At 37.1% G+C, this 16,491-nt stretch overlaps 1 protein-coding gene across 1 annotated transcript in view; it reads right to left on the reverse strand.

Moving 5' to 3' along the window:
- Positions 1–10,348, reverse strand: part of aspm (assembly factor for spindle microtubules) — a 50,022-nt gene extending 39,674 nt beyond the window's left edge. Inside the window, exons 1-5 of the mRNA XM_028811034.2 lie at positions 9,909–10,348; positions 7,804–7,947; positions 3,359–4,751; positions 1,985–2,068; positions 18–122 (exon numbers count right to left, since the gene is read on the reverse strand). Coding sequence (XP_028666867.2) covers positions 18–122; positions 1,985–2,068; positions 3,359–4,751; positions 7,804–7,947; positions 9,909–10,229 — 2,047 coding nt within the window. The 5' untranslated portion in view covers positions 10,230–10,348. The remainder of the gene's footprint in view (positions 1–17; positions 123–1,984; positions 2,069–3,358; positions 4,752–7,803; positions 7,948–9,908) is intronic.
- Between the last annotated feature and the right edge of the window lie 6,143 nt (positions 10,349–16,491).

Genomic DNA, 16,491 nt, shown 5'->3' on the forward strand with positions numbered 1-16,491 from the left:
CTACAGTCTTTGCTTACCTGTTTGCACTGGTTTGAAGAAGGTTAGTTTGGATTGAGCAACTCCAATAACTGGTCTTTTAGATGACATATGTGAGGGCATCCTGTTTGACTTTAAGTCTATGCCTAGGTAAACCAAATAAAAAAAAAAATGTATTTATTTATTTATTTTTTAAATGGGCCAGATGTAACCTTATTAAAACCTATAAAATATGTACAGAAGGGATGTTAACTGCACAGAAGTCAAATGGTACTTATTTTCCATTTGGCTTAACAGGGCAGACTGGAGCCAGATCTGATACAGCAAATGAAAAAAAAGACAAAGGAGCATTTTGAATGTCATTAAATTTACACAAAAACAAATACATTAAATAGTGGGAAAAATAATTCAGAGCAATATGGGAAAACAGCAAGAGGTCTTAGCTATTTAGTTTATGTATAGTAAGCGGAGAGGTTTACTTTTATTCTGCAGTGTTCAACAATTGTTGACATGTAGAAGTAATTAACTGAAATGTAGACTACAGTGTCATATTATGATTGTGTCCAGGTATAGAATAAACAATATGGTTGTAGACAGGTAACAAGAACAGATACTTCAGTTCCAACACAAAAAAAAAATTCAGAAAACATTGGTTTTTGGTTTTATTAAAACAATATTGATAGTAAAGAGTGAAACTCAGTATTGTACTTATATCTATCTGCTAATAAAGGAATTACCTGGGAACACCAAAAATGTGATGAAAAAAAAGTACATATGAAAATAACTGACAGCAGTGATGCTAAAGCTTTTAGATGTAAAGAAAAATGCAGAAACCTGGACAACAGAAAGAATCTCCAGTAGGGGGAGAAAGATGTACTGAGATTGTTACAGGACTCTGTACAGTATTGTAAGATATAGAACCAGTGGCAGTATTTAGTAAATTTTATTAAGATGATTAACATCAACAAATTGTGAAAGACCATAACAATCAGTTTGTGTTATTTTAAATTATGTTTAATTTGTCATGGCTTCAATAGTTCGGCAAGGAAAGCTGAGCAGCAAAAGTGTCGCTGGTAGTTTACTTGGATGATAGTTCTGGAACTACCTGAAGACGATAATCACCATTTTAAAACTGCTACTGTGAACATTTGTATACTTTATGCTGTGTCACTTGAGTAATGTAGGTACTTTTTATGAAAAGTAACTGTTGAGCTCATAAAGGCTACATCCCATTTGCTAAATTTTTCTTTGTCCATATATGCATTTATTTTATATGAAAGAGAGAGTATATTGGAAGGGAATGCAGTTTTTCCATGATACTGAATGGGCATTAGGTATGAAAATTTTAACAGCATTGGTATTGACTATAAAAAATTCTGGCATCATGACATCTCTATAGGACTAAACTGCAATTTCCACACTGTGGAAATGCTTTTCGGAAATCTTGCAGAAAAACATTTTTTTGTTCACTGTTCGATAGGACCAGAAGGTTCACTTGGGTGATAAAAAAAAACATGACTCTACACCTGGGAGCCTACAAAAAATTGAGACAGGTTAAACAAACAAATTCTGTTGGATCCTCTTTATCAATTCCTTTGAGAATTTTGAAAACCTGAATTAGCCTGCTCTGCTTAAGACTATACAGGTTTAAGTCTCCTAGTCTGTCAGAACAGCAAAACACCACACTAAACCAAATGCAATCAAGCAAAGCATGCTATCTAGTGGTCTCATTCCTCGGGCCAAATACAAGAGAAACCTTATGTGGGAGTGACTGTGAAGATATGGCATTACACCAAAAAGGCTTAATAAACATCTGAAAATCAATAATGAAACGATGAACAGTAAATGAAAAAAGGCATTCCCCATAGCAAAGGGCTATTTACTAAACTACGAGAGGCACATTCAAGCACAATGTTTAATTAAAGGTCAAACCAAAAGCAAACCTATCACCCTCCACTTTATTAAAACAATTGGAGAAAAATGTTTAACTGTGTTAGTGTTATGTTACCTGGTTTATGAGACATCTGTGGATGTAATACATTTGTCGATTTCCGAACTGTGATAGTAGAGACAGACTTCATGGCAGCTGCCACTATTATATAAAAAAAAAAACACAACTTATTTTTGATTATTATTATTTTTTTTTTTTAATATGACTTAACTCAATTGTCAGTAGTGTGTGTCAACAGAACATGTATGCTCACCAGGGCAAAGTAAGCAATTGTGACATTAGTAGTTCACACAAATACCACTTATTTACTAAGAAATGCATTTCTGAATCTGTTTACAGTATTTCTTTTTTTAATCAACCCATACAAGGAAAGAAAAAAAAAGACATTTGAAATTCTAGCCAGCATGATGACCATTTGGAATGGAGTGGGAAAATGCAAAATGAAGAGTGGCACACACTCAAGAACGATTTAACTATCAAAAGTATGTTTAGAATCACATCAAATGGAACATTTCTTCTGGCATTCATATTGCATTTCTGTTTAAATTAGTTCCCTTCGCATTTAGGGATACTCATCAACCGCCACTGTGCAGTTTTGAATTCAAATACCTTTTCACTTTTTGAGTTATTGGCCATACTTAAAAGGATGCTGTCCCATCGAAGTATAAATATTTTCATAAAATAAATTTCTATAGCCAAATCAATAACAGTGCAATCTTTTTGCTTTTTTTGATGTGGAGGAGGGAATACACATTTTTAATTTCTAATAAAAATACTTATTCAAAAGGAGCAAGAAAGCATTGGGGAATCAGTACTAAAATGATACAAAATGTACTTATTTGAATAACAGGTAACATAAGCCATTTATAAAATATTAAAAAACATTAACATTTTAGTATGCTGGAGACTTAGAGAAAAAATATTTATGTTAATAATTAGGATTACTGCTGCTAATATATGCAGCCATTTAAAATTATGGGAAGAAACTGCAGTAGTATCTCGAGCTCTCTAAATCAAGGGTAGGTAGAGAACACAAATTTTAGGAACTTGGCAAGATCGCTCCTCCAGCAGGTGCTCTGGGAGAAGAGTTTGTTCAGGAACTGGCTATGCTAAAAGGGTTTTATTTCATTGATATAAAGTGAAGGCCCACGAATTGCCTTAGAAACAACTAGAATTTCTGGTTCAGAAGGGAGTATCTGTTGTACTCCATATGGGTGGGTGACACTACACACCAGACACATAAGAAAATGAACAGATTGAACATAGCATGCTATGTTCATCAATTTTAAAAAACAAAATACTATAAGTGTTTTGAAAAATCTTTGTAATACAGATTTAATTCTGTTTACTTTTTAAATATTGAAAATATTTCAACAGTTAATACTTGACTTTTACTGCTAAAATGAGAAATACTAGCACAGCATAACTCACCTATTTTTTTCTTCTGCTGGTCCGTCTTGGTGCTGCTTAAACTTCTTGAAGAAAAGTGTACTCTCTCTCTGAGCTTTTTGGTCTCTCCTACAACTCTTTCTGATCGATTCCTTTTCTTGACTTCTACAGTGTGACTCTGGGAATCAGATGTCCTCTCCAAAAACTCATCACTTTTTCTTTTGTTAGTGTGTTTAGGGTCTTGTATTTTTACAGGTAGTTTACCAGCCAGGGTGTCTTTTTCCAATTGGGGACGAAGCTCAAAACCACCACAAGAATCAATAATTGGCAGGCCTTCCAAAGTTGTGGCCTTGAATGCTAGAAATTGTTGCTGATCAAGTCTGGTATTTCCATCCTTGTACACGCTGTCCTCTAAACATTTTCTGAAAGAGGGTTTCTGGTTAGGCTCAGATCTGTTTTCTTTTATTTGGCCACTTTTTGATTTAGTGACAGTCATTGATATGACTGGTCGCTTGTTTGATGCATCTTTAACTGGATTTTCTACTACAGGTCTGATATCAGGATCTGGCTTGACAAAGAAAGTTAACCTGGACTGTGTAGGCTCTGATGAAAAGGTCTGATCCAGTCTGTTGTCAGTAAACAACAGATCCTTTTCTTTGGTAGATGAAGAATTAGAAGAAGATGAACCTGATTGAGGAGACACGAATACTGCCTCATGACCTGTTAATACTGAAATAGATGAAGAGACAAATGCTCCATCTTTCAGAAACTGATCTGGAGACAGAATAGTTATGTCCAACACAGAGTCATTATTTACCTCGGGAACATAGCTGTTGTTAACAAAAGAATCTGGACTTAATATTCTTTTATGACTAAGAGGAGTATGTAAAACATGACCTGAGACATTTACAGGTGAAAGTGTCCAGTTATGTATTTCAATATTGTTTTTCATATTTTCAAAATATGTCACTGACTCACAAGACATCTGGGTTGTTGTACTTTCAACACTTACAGTTTCTTTAATGCAGAAGGCAGTTTGCACTCTTGTTTCACTTTGCAAATGTGATTCTTCGACTTCTACAGAATCAACGCTTGCCCCGTACAGAAGAGTGTTGGCGGTCAGCCTACTCGCAGTACATGGTGTTTGGATCTGAGGTTGCACAAATGCAATAGGGGACAGTGCCTTTCCTTCACGGGTCATCAGACTTGATCTAAGAATTAATCCATCAGTAACTCTTTCTCCAGAAGGAGAGAGGATGTCATCACAAGGCTGCACGGGACTGTGAGAGTTTTTTGCTTTTGTGTATTCTACCTTCCGAGATACATGGAAGGTCCGATTGGCAGACTTTGGTAGCACAATATCAGCTTTGTGAGTTTTGCGAACTGCAATTTCATCAGGTGGCTTCTTTCTTTTAATAGATTCCCACATGCTTCTCTGGAAAAACAAACAGACATCGAGCTGAGTTTTAATACAAAACTGCCGAACATGGCAAACATTCTGTATGACCTACACAATTATTGAGCACAATATAGTATGACGCCCAAGCCTGTTCCTGCAGGACTGGGCACAGCACAGAAATGAAACCTGGTAGAGAGGTTAGAACATCACAGCTAAACTCGTAGCTTTGTCAATAAATATGAAATGTACATCTTGGCAATATGGGAGAAAATTAAGCACAAAGAAAAAAAGCCATTTAGAAATAAGAAAAGCATGCCAAATCCAGCAGGATAGGAAATCAAACCCAGATTCCTGGACCTGTGAGGGAGCACCCCTAACCTTTATTACACCATGCCACTTGTGTTTATCTAGAAGCAATGTACAAAAAAAATACATAAGAAAATAAACACTAAAAAATGCTTGAAGGTTATTATTACTCGTATAAATACAAGATATTGATGTGAATATCCATTAGTACCAAGTCAAAACCAAAGTTGCTTCACGTAGATGACTTGTGTCAAGAAAATATATCAATTGGGCCAGAAATGGACTGGACAGACTTGGGTGCAAAAAAATTCAAGACTGGCTTGTTAAAATGTGTGTTAGCTTGAAAAGTAAGCAATAAATTGAACATAAGAATAAAAATCAATTTAAGCTATTTTTCTTATCAAAACCTGCCAAAAGACATAGGGTCTTGCTTATAAAAGTTTGCTTGGATTCAAGTGTGAAAATATGCTTACACCAAATAACAGGAACAAAAAGATAACCAGATTTATAAAATCTGGAGTATGCACATCTCTGTGCAGTTTACCTTGATAAATCACAGCCATCTTGCAAATGTGTGTACGTGAATGCACTTCTAACTCCACCCAGTCGCCACCCTGAAACAACCACATACGGATTATGCTAATTAACCTCGACATAAGTAATCATGATACTGCACACCTTCATTGGTCGGAAGAGCGGGCTCCTCCCTGACGCATCATGCAGCTCTCCATAACGGAGTTTGCCAAGAGCATGCGTGCCATTGCAGCACCTCTCCTCTCAACTTTGGGGGCTTGGGAAGCTTGATGCTTGCCCGATATATTGCTGAACTGTTGGCCAGTTCTCCAACAACAGGCAGACTATATAAACAAGCAAAACCCAAAAAAGTTCTTAAGTGCAAATAAGCAAAGTTGGCCATCTTCAAAGGGAACTGAAACAGAGTCAGACTATCACATTCATCCTGTTCAAGGTTTAGTATGTTTGTCATGTCAACACACATTCTAACAACAGCTTGGTGATATGATTTAATACGCATGCGAGTCATCATTTAGTTGGTTGGGCTTCATTTTCTTACTTTAAATCGAGAGCATAATGATTTCCCAGTTTCTCCGCAATGTTGCATATGGGTGGGTCAGAGTGGCCATAAATTTACGTATGTTCTCCTGTCAAATTTTCTTTTATAAATCCTGACATTTGCATGTAAAGTTATGTTCATTTTGAGCCTTTTTTTATACGTACGCAAGTTTTTTTTAAATCTGACTCCTGAACTTTTAAACTAAAAGGATTTTTTTCCCCCCCAATATGCCTATCAGATCTTTTCAAAGACCTGAACTTTTGAACAATGGTGTTTTTTGGGTCAAGATCTGCTTAAAGATTTGAACCTCTGGACTAAGCAGTTTTTCATTTTCTTCTGTCAATATTTGCTAAATGATCTGAACCGTTTTATTACTGAAGTAATATACTTTAAATAGTTAAGTTAGTAGACTTATGCTTTTAGATAATATTAAGTTTGAAACATAAAATTCATATAAATGTAAATAAAAATTAGAAATAAGTACATTTTCCTTTTGTAAAGAAATGCATATTTTAATTATGTGCTATTGTTACATATTGTTAGACATGATAAACTGTTCATTTAAAGTGTCACACCATCCCAGAAGGGAAAGTCCAGAAATGAACAGAAGTTAGGAAGTAGCAGCTTCTGAGATTTGAAAAAAGAGACATCATTTTGAAGATTGAGAGAAAGATCTGAATCGGTCATTGCCAAACTGCTGTAAAAATATTTTACACTTAATTTTTAAACTTTATATCTAATTTTTTTAGTAAATAAGCTGGGCGGCACAAGGGTAGTGCTGCTTGCAGTAAGGACACCAGGGTTTGTGTCCTGGGTCCTCCCTGTGTGGAGTTTGCATGTTCTCCCCATGTCCTTGTGGATTTCCTCCCACTGTCCAAGGACATGCTGGTAAGGTGAACTGGCAACGCTAAATTGGCTGTAATGTGTGTATATGTTTGCCCTGTCCAGGGTTTGTTCCTGCCCTGCACCCTATGCTTGCTGGTATGGCTCCCATGACCCTGGTTTGGATTAAATGGGTTAGAAAATGATGAGAGATAAAGAAGTTAAACTCTTTTAGCATTAATTTGGTTTACATTCTTATAATTTTTCTGGTTTCAAAAGTTCAGGTGTCAACTTAGGGTTTTCATTAAAGGCCAAGCAGGGTTAGGGATGTTAAATACAGGTCTGTGATACAATAGCCTGCCTACAACAGAAAAAATAAAGCTGTTAAAGCCTCATCATCAGGTGCAAAGACCAGAGATCTGGAACTGCAGGGTGAACTTTAAGGGCCCTAAAATCACCATTACCTTCACATCTCTCACCCCTTTGCCCAGAAAAGAGAAACTGATAACCTGGGTATCCCTCCAGGCTCAGATCTAGACAATGGTGAAACATCTTCAAGTTTACACAGCAAGTCCAGTTGCTTTTGCCATATTACTAATAGATATACCACAATCTGAAATCACTGAAAACCTTCTCTGATGTACTTACATGAATACTACTAATTTTAAAAAATAATTATATAAACACATGATCAGAGAAAGCTCCCAAATTTGAATTTCAACATTGTTTTATAATTAACAATTCAATGATAGGACATAAGGAACTAAAGCTCATTAAAAATCTAATAAATTCATACACATAATCACTTCTTGTAACAAAAAAACAAAATGAATAAAACTTACAGTACATAGCTATGTTAGACTTTCTGGATTTAAGGATGGCACTTACTTTTTTCTTTTTGGTTGCCTCAGCTCTTCCAAGTAGGATGGCCTGATGTTTCACAATCCCATTTGTAACAAACACTACTATTTCTCGGACACCCCCTTCTTCCAATGGTGTCCATACGATTGAAAGTGGAATTTGTGCATTTGGCTAGAGAGAGAAAAAAAACACACACACACACACACGATCAAGTTCCCGATAGTATAAAATGAGGAAACTAGATAATCAATGCAAGAGCTGCTTTAGGGATTTCTTTTGTAAGATGTTGCCTCCACATAAATGATGCTCCTATAAAAAATTAATGCCAGATACACATTATAATCAGTAAAGCAGATATAAATTTGCATTTATCACAAACTATTGTGTATAGTAATTTACACTACATTTCCGCAGCAGCAGTTAGGTCCTTTAGACTTCATAAATGTATTGTTTAATATGTATCGCAATCAAGGTCTTCAAGGGTAACATTGGTCCAACTTCCAGTTGCGTTATCCAGGGTAATCTGTTGGACCGCGGTATGGATAGATTTTACATTCAGTCCTATATACTGTAAGAGTCATCATTGACAGTTCAGTCTGCCACCAAAATGTTTGCCTTACCCTGCTGTTATTGATATAAATGACTGAAAGGTAGCATTAAGCATACACATTATAAAAAGAGAACGAAGGAACACTAATTAAATGTATTGCCAAAACTGTCACAATTAGAAATCTGCTGCACACTAGGAGACGTCACACTGGATCTATTATGTTTAACGGGGAGTATCAATGACTAAAACGCTTTGGCTGACATTCATTATCAAAGAAGTGCCGTTTGTAACAAACATTTGGTAAACTGTTAGATTTGCCAGGTTACATCAGTTTGAATCGTTGGCAAATCTGACACACCCCCGCAACAGCAGCAAACGTGTTAAGTATAATGGGAAGAACTACAATGTTTAAATGCCTTTGCAGAGAGGGAGGTCGCATGGAAGCACTTATTTTAGTAAATTTGGGACAAAATAGTCTACTTTTTTTTCTCCGCCCCATATTGGTACAGTGGTCTCATTCATTAGCAAACTTGGAACTCTGTGTACAGCACGCGGTGAACCACCGTGTTTAACGACACTGTAAAAGGGTTTCTCGCGTTGGGTCACTTAGAAGTTCACCGTTTCCAAAACCTCCCCGTCAGATTTCTGGAGAAATAGATCTCCTGCACAAAAATTAACAAAATTTACATGCAATCCAAACGTGGAATGTTTCTACTTCGAATTATTGGCAAAACTAAGAACGCGAGTTAATGGAAACCTTTTAAATCGTTGCACCTTCCTGTGAACTGCTTATCTTAATACACTGCATCTTATTAGCCTTGTGAAGAACCGTTAGTCTCAAATAATTGCTACTGTCACTGATAAACAAAAGCGAAGAAACTATTAAAATTGTACTATGCAATTTAGACACTAAATGAGCGTTTCGTTTCTAAATAGAACTGCGCTACATTAAAGTAAGTACAGTATTCCGAAAGTTCTCTACAAATACCATTCTTTGGTGAAAAGAGCAATTTTAGGGAAAGATGTAAATAAGCATACTTTAAGAACTGCACTCTTTGAAATTCATATCGAATGTTAATAAACAAATTTAAAACTGTTCGAAAACATTCCATCAGTTTGCCGTAGGACTCTTAAGTGGACAAGTGGGAGCAAGTATACCATGTGAAGTTATGCTTGATTCCTGCTTTGCGCCCAGTCTTAAAAAAGTTCAAGTTCACTGCCATACGTGCGATGTATAATGGGGTTTTTATGTCAGTGTATCCTAATAAACGTTTTATGACAGATCAGGTAATTAATGAATCAGACAGTCAATGAAAGACTCAAAACTATACACACAGTATTATCTGTCGATCAAGGAGCTGAGGTGAAAAGCTGTTACACATACGAATGAGTATGCTCCGTCTTACCCAGCAGATGTCTCCCTTGTTGCAGAATAGCTTTGAAAGCTAAATGCACAGAATCTCAAAGTGTATAGTTCTCTTTAGAAACATTTCTTCATGGTTCTAAAAGCCGGCACGGACAGTACTTGCGAGTAATACATTATTGCTAATGCAGGATGTAGCTTTAGTTAAATTAAACATACCTGAATAGTAAAGTTTCTTTTGTCCATGGAAAATCCTTTCGGCGATGGGAACTTCTCTACGGACACGTCGACCACTTCATCGTTAGGATTGTCGATAAGCAACACAGCGCTTTTTGAAGATCCGAGTTTGACTGCTTCAAAACTCACGTAAGGGGTTCCAGAGAAATGAATCAGAGATAAAACAGGGAACGGCGTGCAACTGTTTTCCTTGTTGCTGCTAGAGGTAAAAGCCGCTCTGTTCGTTTTCTTCGGCTCTTGCTCCTGCCCTCGATACGTAGGGCTAATATCCATTGCACATCCCTTTGCAACAAATGTCGACATGATTCTTTTCAGTGTTTCTCTTCCTTCTTGATGGCACTCACTAATTATACAGAAACACTTCACACATTACACCATTCTAACACACCTCAGTCGTGATGGTTCAAAATTTCCTCTCTCCAATGAGCAAACGCAAATCACAATCCAGCTCGACCAATCACCGAGCAGGCATGGGAAAGCGGCAAATCAAAAAGCAAAGTGTAATTTAAAAGCTCCTACTTTGATCACGCCCCCTTCAAGCCCGTTTCCAATTGATGCCTTCGCGTCGCGTGACGCCAAATGCGTCATCAGTCCTGGTCTTGTTAGAGGGTGGAATTTTGTATTCTCGAATTTTGCAACCTCCGTCCGTTGCGCGTCGAATGCGCATGAGCTACATCACAAACCTGGCGCTCATTGACTGAATAGCTGGGTAAAATGCACACAGCGAAAACAGACCAACTTACCCATCAGTGAGCGCGACTGAGTGAAGAGGCCAAGTACATATTGCTGTAAAATATATTTTGTTGTTGTTTGAAAAACGTTTTTCCAACACCTTTCACTTTTGTTTTTATAACTGCCGTTTATTTATTTCATAAAAATATATAAAATTGTGCATTTCCTTTTTTTTATCAAGTTAAAATTTACAATGGCACATTAGACACTGTATTAATACAGTATTCGTGAACAAAATCCCTTCAAATCTGAGCATATGAAAATGAGAATGCACAAATAAGACGGTGGTGATACGTGGATTAGACTTGTAAGACTTTCATTGCAGTCTTTTTACATGTTATTAATTATGAACTGAACTACTTGATGCCATTTTTAATTATTGTCTATCACTAGAGAATATATTTTACGGCTGTTAAATTCATTTCAGTTTTATTCTCTCAAGAGGAATATTTGGTTTGTCAACAGGTTTTAGAAAGTGACGACATAACGTTAAAAGCACATCACAAAGAACATAAAATTACAAATAACTATAATATGGCAGTGAGCACTTATGGTAAAACATTAGATCAGACACATACAAATTAAACCACTATTTGGACTTGACTAATGAAAGAATCCGTAGGTAACAGTTCATCCATATGATTTTAGCTTGTGGATGTAATGTTTCATTTATTTAGAAGATTAATAGCAATTGGAATGAGTTTTTGAAGCGGTTGCTTTTTATTTTTGAATCCTCAAACCATTGACCTGGCAGCAACAACTGGGACTGAGAATGTATTAAAGAACCTCAACCTTAAGAGGACATTAATGGTTACCACTGGCTTAGGGCACAAGGCCTTGCCAGTAAATGTTACACTTTTTTCTTTTCTTCAGAAGGACTATTTATTTCAATAAAGTGGATAGGCTACATCAAGTATTGTAAATATGATGTCTTAAGGCAAATACCAATTTTATTAATAATATCTAAAAAAAATGAGAATCGCAATATGTGCAAGTTTGGGGAGCGGCTAGTATCCTACTAGATGCTTCACTGGTCTTGTCCACCCCAGCGTCATACAGTAAAGAGCTCCCTGTGTATTTGTTGCATATTTTCATTGTTTTGCTTTAAAAAATTAAGTTTTGTAATGGAGAGAGCTACCGAGTTGCTTATTCTTTTTTACACAGAATTGTACACACTCGTCGCCATTTGGAAACTGATCAGCGTATTCTTCCTTGCTTTCTGCTGAAACTTATGGAAGAATACATGAATGCCACAGAATACATGAAATACTTGACAAAAAGTGTTCGGAAGCTTATTAAGGGTGAATAGATCTGTTATAACAACTGTATTGCAAGGTATCTTTTATCTCTAGCCAAGGCAGACGTCTTCTTCATTTTAGTAATTCTTTATGTATTTGAAGGGAATTGTTATTATTGTGATTTTTTTTATAATTTTTCATGAGCTTCAGTAAAAGCTAACTTTTCCCTTTGGGACAAAACTAAGTTCTATCTATCTATCATTATTATATAGTGCCTCGTCTATCTATCTATCTATCTATCAAAAGTAATATATTTACTGTATTTCAACAGAGGAAAAATGAAAAAAACAGTACATACATATAAATGTAGGGTTATTTTTAAACAAGTTTCAATTCTTTCTGGGTATGCAAAGCCCCAAATTATGGGGCTTCATCCAAGGATACCTAACTTGGAGCTTGACAGGAAATCTTCTGTTTAGATTAGACTATCATGAACTTTATTATTTCTAATCCTTTACAGATAGCATCAATTTTTGGCCATTAATCAGAATCGGAAATCGCTTTATTGGCCGGTTACACTAATGTGTGCTAGGAATTTGTCTTGATAGTATTGGTGCAACATACAAGAATAACACAGAATATAAAATAAATATAAGAAGATAAAATGTGATGCAGCATACAGCAATACAAAAGCATAAACAAATAGTAGGAGTAACATATTCAGACAGTCGCAGCACACAGAAACTGAACAGAAGAGCACACCTGATTAGTAAGAATAACTGCATGTGGAAATAAAATGCTAAGGTGACGTGTTGTTTGAAAGTTCACTGTATGAAGACAATTACTGGAGGGAAGTCTTTGGAACAGGTGATGCCCTGGGAGAGTTGCTTCAGCAATGATCTTTGCGGCCTCTCTTCCTTACCCTGGACTCGTATAAGACTTCAGTGAGTGGTACGTTACAGCCTATGAGTCTTTCACAGGCTCTGATGATGCACTGCAGATTGGCCTTTGGCTTGAACAGAGGCAGCACCAAACCAGACAGTTAAAGAGGAGGTCAGAATGGACTCAATGATGGCTGTGTAGAATTGGACCAATATTGCTTGAGGGAGGTTGAATTTCTTCAGCGTATGCAAAAGGAATATTCTCTGATGGGCTTTCTTAATAATGCCTGTAACGTTATTGTCCTACTTAAGGTTTTGTGACAACAAACTGCCCAGAAACTTAAATGTTTCTGTCATCCCAACAGCTGAGCCATTTATAGCAAATGATAGGTGAGCAGGTGACTGTTTCTTGAAATCTATGATCATCTCCTGAGTTTATTGAATGTTAAGGTCCAAATTATTATGGCTGCACCACAATGTCAGATTTTCCACCTCTTGTCTGTATATGAACTCCTCATTGTTTGAAACGAGGCCTATTAGTGTTCTGTCTTCTGCAATTTAAGAAGTCTGACAGACGAATCACCAGAGGTACATCATTTGTATAAAGTGAGGAGAGTAGTGGGGAACAGACACAGCCCTGCAGTGCACAGTACTGAGGGCTAGTGGGTCAGACGTGTGTGTGATCAACTGTTTCCTATCTGTAAGGAAGTCGGGTGATCCAATGGCAGGTTGAACTCGGTGAGTTTCTTATCTGGGGATGATTGTATTGAAAGCAGAGCTAAAGTCCACAAACAGGATCCTGACAGATGCCCCTGGCTTATCACGGTGTTGGTAAATCAAGCTCAGGCCTAAATTCACTGCGTCATCCACAGACCAGTTGGGTATCTACGCAAACTGAAAAGGGTCCAGGAAGTCTATTGTAGCATTCTTGAGGGAATTTCTTCGGTTTTTATTTTTCTATTTTTTCCATATTTGAAATAACTAAATTATTTGTTATACCTTGCAATGCACTTGTTGTACTATAAGTTTTCACCTTTACACAACAATTTTACTGGGTACTTAGATAAATATGTCTGGCTTCTCCATATCAATCAGATACTACATACAGTATATCAGTTGTAGTCTCTAGAGGGTGCTATTGAGCTAAACTGAAATGTTGGCAATATAAATAAATAAAAACTACTTGGAAAAAATTTCCCTGAGTCAGTAAGGAAGTATGTCTGGTACACCCATATCAGTCTGATACTACATACACTGTGTGCATTACTCACGTTGCATTTTGCATCCTGCCTTAATGTATGTATTCATGTAGAATGAGCCCCAAATGAGCAAATGCATAATATTGTGCATGTGTGTGCACTGAAGTGAAAGTCAGAGCAAAAAAATTAATTTGTATTAAATAAACTTGGCGGCTGCCAGCAATAAGCACAGACCACAATATTTAGTTAGTAGTAATCATGCCGCCGCACTAAAATTCTGGAAAAAGTGACAGATTTTCCCAACAGCTCCACTAACTCAGATCCATGTCCCAGGCCCTGCCTGGGAAGTTCTTTTAAATTAGCGGACGCCTTTACATTATATACCTCTAGAATCAGCACAGAGTACACTATATATGTGCTAGGGGCTTGACTAGTTTGAAGTACACAGACTATAAAAGGTATTCACCCACTTGGACGTTTTCTCACTTTATTATTATACTGTACATCATTTAATCATAATGGATTTAAATAGGCTTTTTTGACACCGATCAACAGAAAAAAAGGCCTTTAATGTCAAACTGAAAACATTTCTGTTAAGTGGTCTAAATTGAATGTAAATTGAAAACACATAATAACTAATTTCTTAAGTTTTCACACCCTTAAAAAGGCAGTAATCACTAGAAGCAACTTTGTCAGCCATGACAGCCTTGAGCCATTCTGCACACCGACACCATTCCCCATTGTTCTTTACAAAACCGCTCAAGCTCTGTCGTGATGCATGTTGATCAGTACTGAACAGCCGTTTGTCATGTCCAGTCACAAATTCTCAACTAGATGGAGATCTGGATTCCGACTCAGTTACTCCAGAACATTAGCACTGTTGCTTTGTAGATCATTCTTGTGTAGCTTTGGCTTTATGTTTGGTGGCGCTGTCTTCCCAGAAAACAAGTCAAGAACCCTTATTGATGAATGCATCATGCAAAAAGGCAATTTCTCCCCCAAGGATAAATAAAGTATATCATCATCATCACCAAAGTGTTCCCCTTTTTTTTTGCATTCATTTTACCCCCTATGCGCACAGCCCTTCCATGGCCTGCTGCAGAGAAGCATCCCCCCAGAACATGAAATTGCCAGCAGCTTCAGGGTGAATCACATACTTGAGGATATCAGTGGAAATTAAAGGGAAGTGCATTTAAGACTGAAGCCAAGAAGCTCTTCTTTACGCAAAGAGTTGTGGGACTCAGGAACAAACTAGCGCAGGGGTCTCCAACACGTTTGCTCATGAGCTACTGGTAGCTCGCAACTCCTTTCCAAGTAGCTCGCCAAAGGGTTAATGAATCCTACATACATTTGTAAACGTGATTAGTCAAATTAGGGGTGGGAGATCTTTCCAAAAAATCATATCACGATCCTTTTAACACAAAATCACGATCCACAATCTGAATTGCAATCTATCTTTTCAATGTGGCATATACTTGAGAATATCATCATCAAGACCTAAGTAACACTTTATTTTAAATATCAAACAAAGTTGAATTTAATTGTTTTCTAGTTCCCTACTATGCGGAGTTAAGGAACACACCCCGAAGCTGTCGAGTGAGTGACAAAGGCGCCTCCCCTCGGCCCGTTGCGTGGATCTCGGATTCGCACAAATAAATCAGTACCGCAAGCGAACTGTGATACATAGCGAAATGAGAGAAGTCGCAACTCAACCGGAATGTTCAAGCAAATTATAGAAAAAACACCGATCTAAATCCGTTAAGTAATTCTCTCGTGAAAAGCGGACAGACAGGCAGACATTGGATTTTATATACAGTATTACCAGTAACGGCGTACCACACGACAACGTGCAGTGAATACACTTGACTTGAGCATTCCTAGTTTTCGTCCTCTTTCTCTGTGTCTATTTAGCATTTGTTTGCTCAGAGGTTGATGCGCTTATTGCTTCCTGAGCAGCTCTTCTTTTTTCCACCCTTGAGGCCCGCTGCTTCTCTTCTTTTGTCGGCATCTTTTCGCGTTCAAACTGGTTAAGTTAGTTTTTGTATTGCAATTACTTAGTACGTTTTCTTTAATTATTCACTTAAGGTGGCACTTAAGTCTTCAATCTGCCTCAAGAATGATTAGCGAAGGTGGTAGGGAATGAGAACGGCAACCATACGCATGCGCCGTCGGCCACCCTGCTGCGCGCTGCCGAGAGTTGATTCTATCATAAAATAAAATAAAAATAAAAAGAGTAATAAAAATCATCACCCCGAAAGCGTATAGTAGACGTGACGTAGTATATGTGTACCAAATTTCAGGTCAATAGTTCAAAAGGTTTGCGAGCTACAGGTGATTTAATATCCTGGACAGACAGACAGACAGACTTTGGATTGTATATATTATATATTAGTAAACCTTCAAAATAACGTGCAGTTAAAGTCTCAACAGCATTCTTACCATTTCTGGAGCTTAGTAGAGCCAGATAACTCTAAGAATCTTCACCATGCAGCTCTAAAAATGTCTGCTTTGTTTG

This window comes from Erpetoichthys calabaricus, chromosome 10, assembly GCF_900747795.2.
Source record: "Erpetoichthys calabaricus chromosome 10, fErpCal1.3, whole genome shotgun sequence".
In the NCBI taxonomy this organism is placed as follows: Eukaryota; Metazoa; Chordata; class Cladistia; order Polypteriformes; family Polypteridae; genus Erpetoichthys; species Erpetoichthys calabaricus.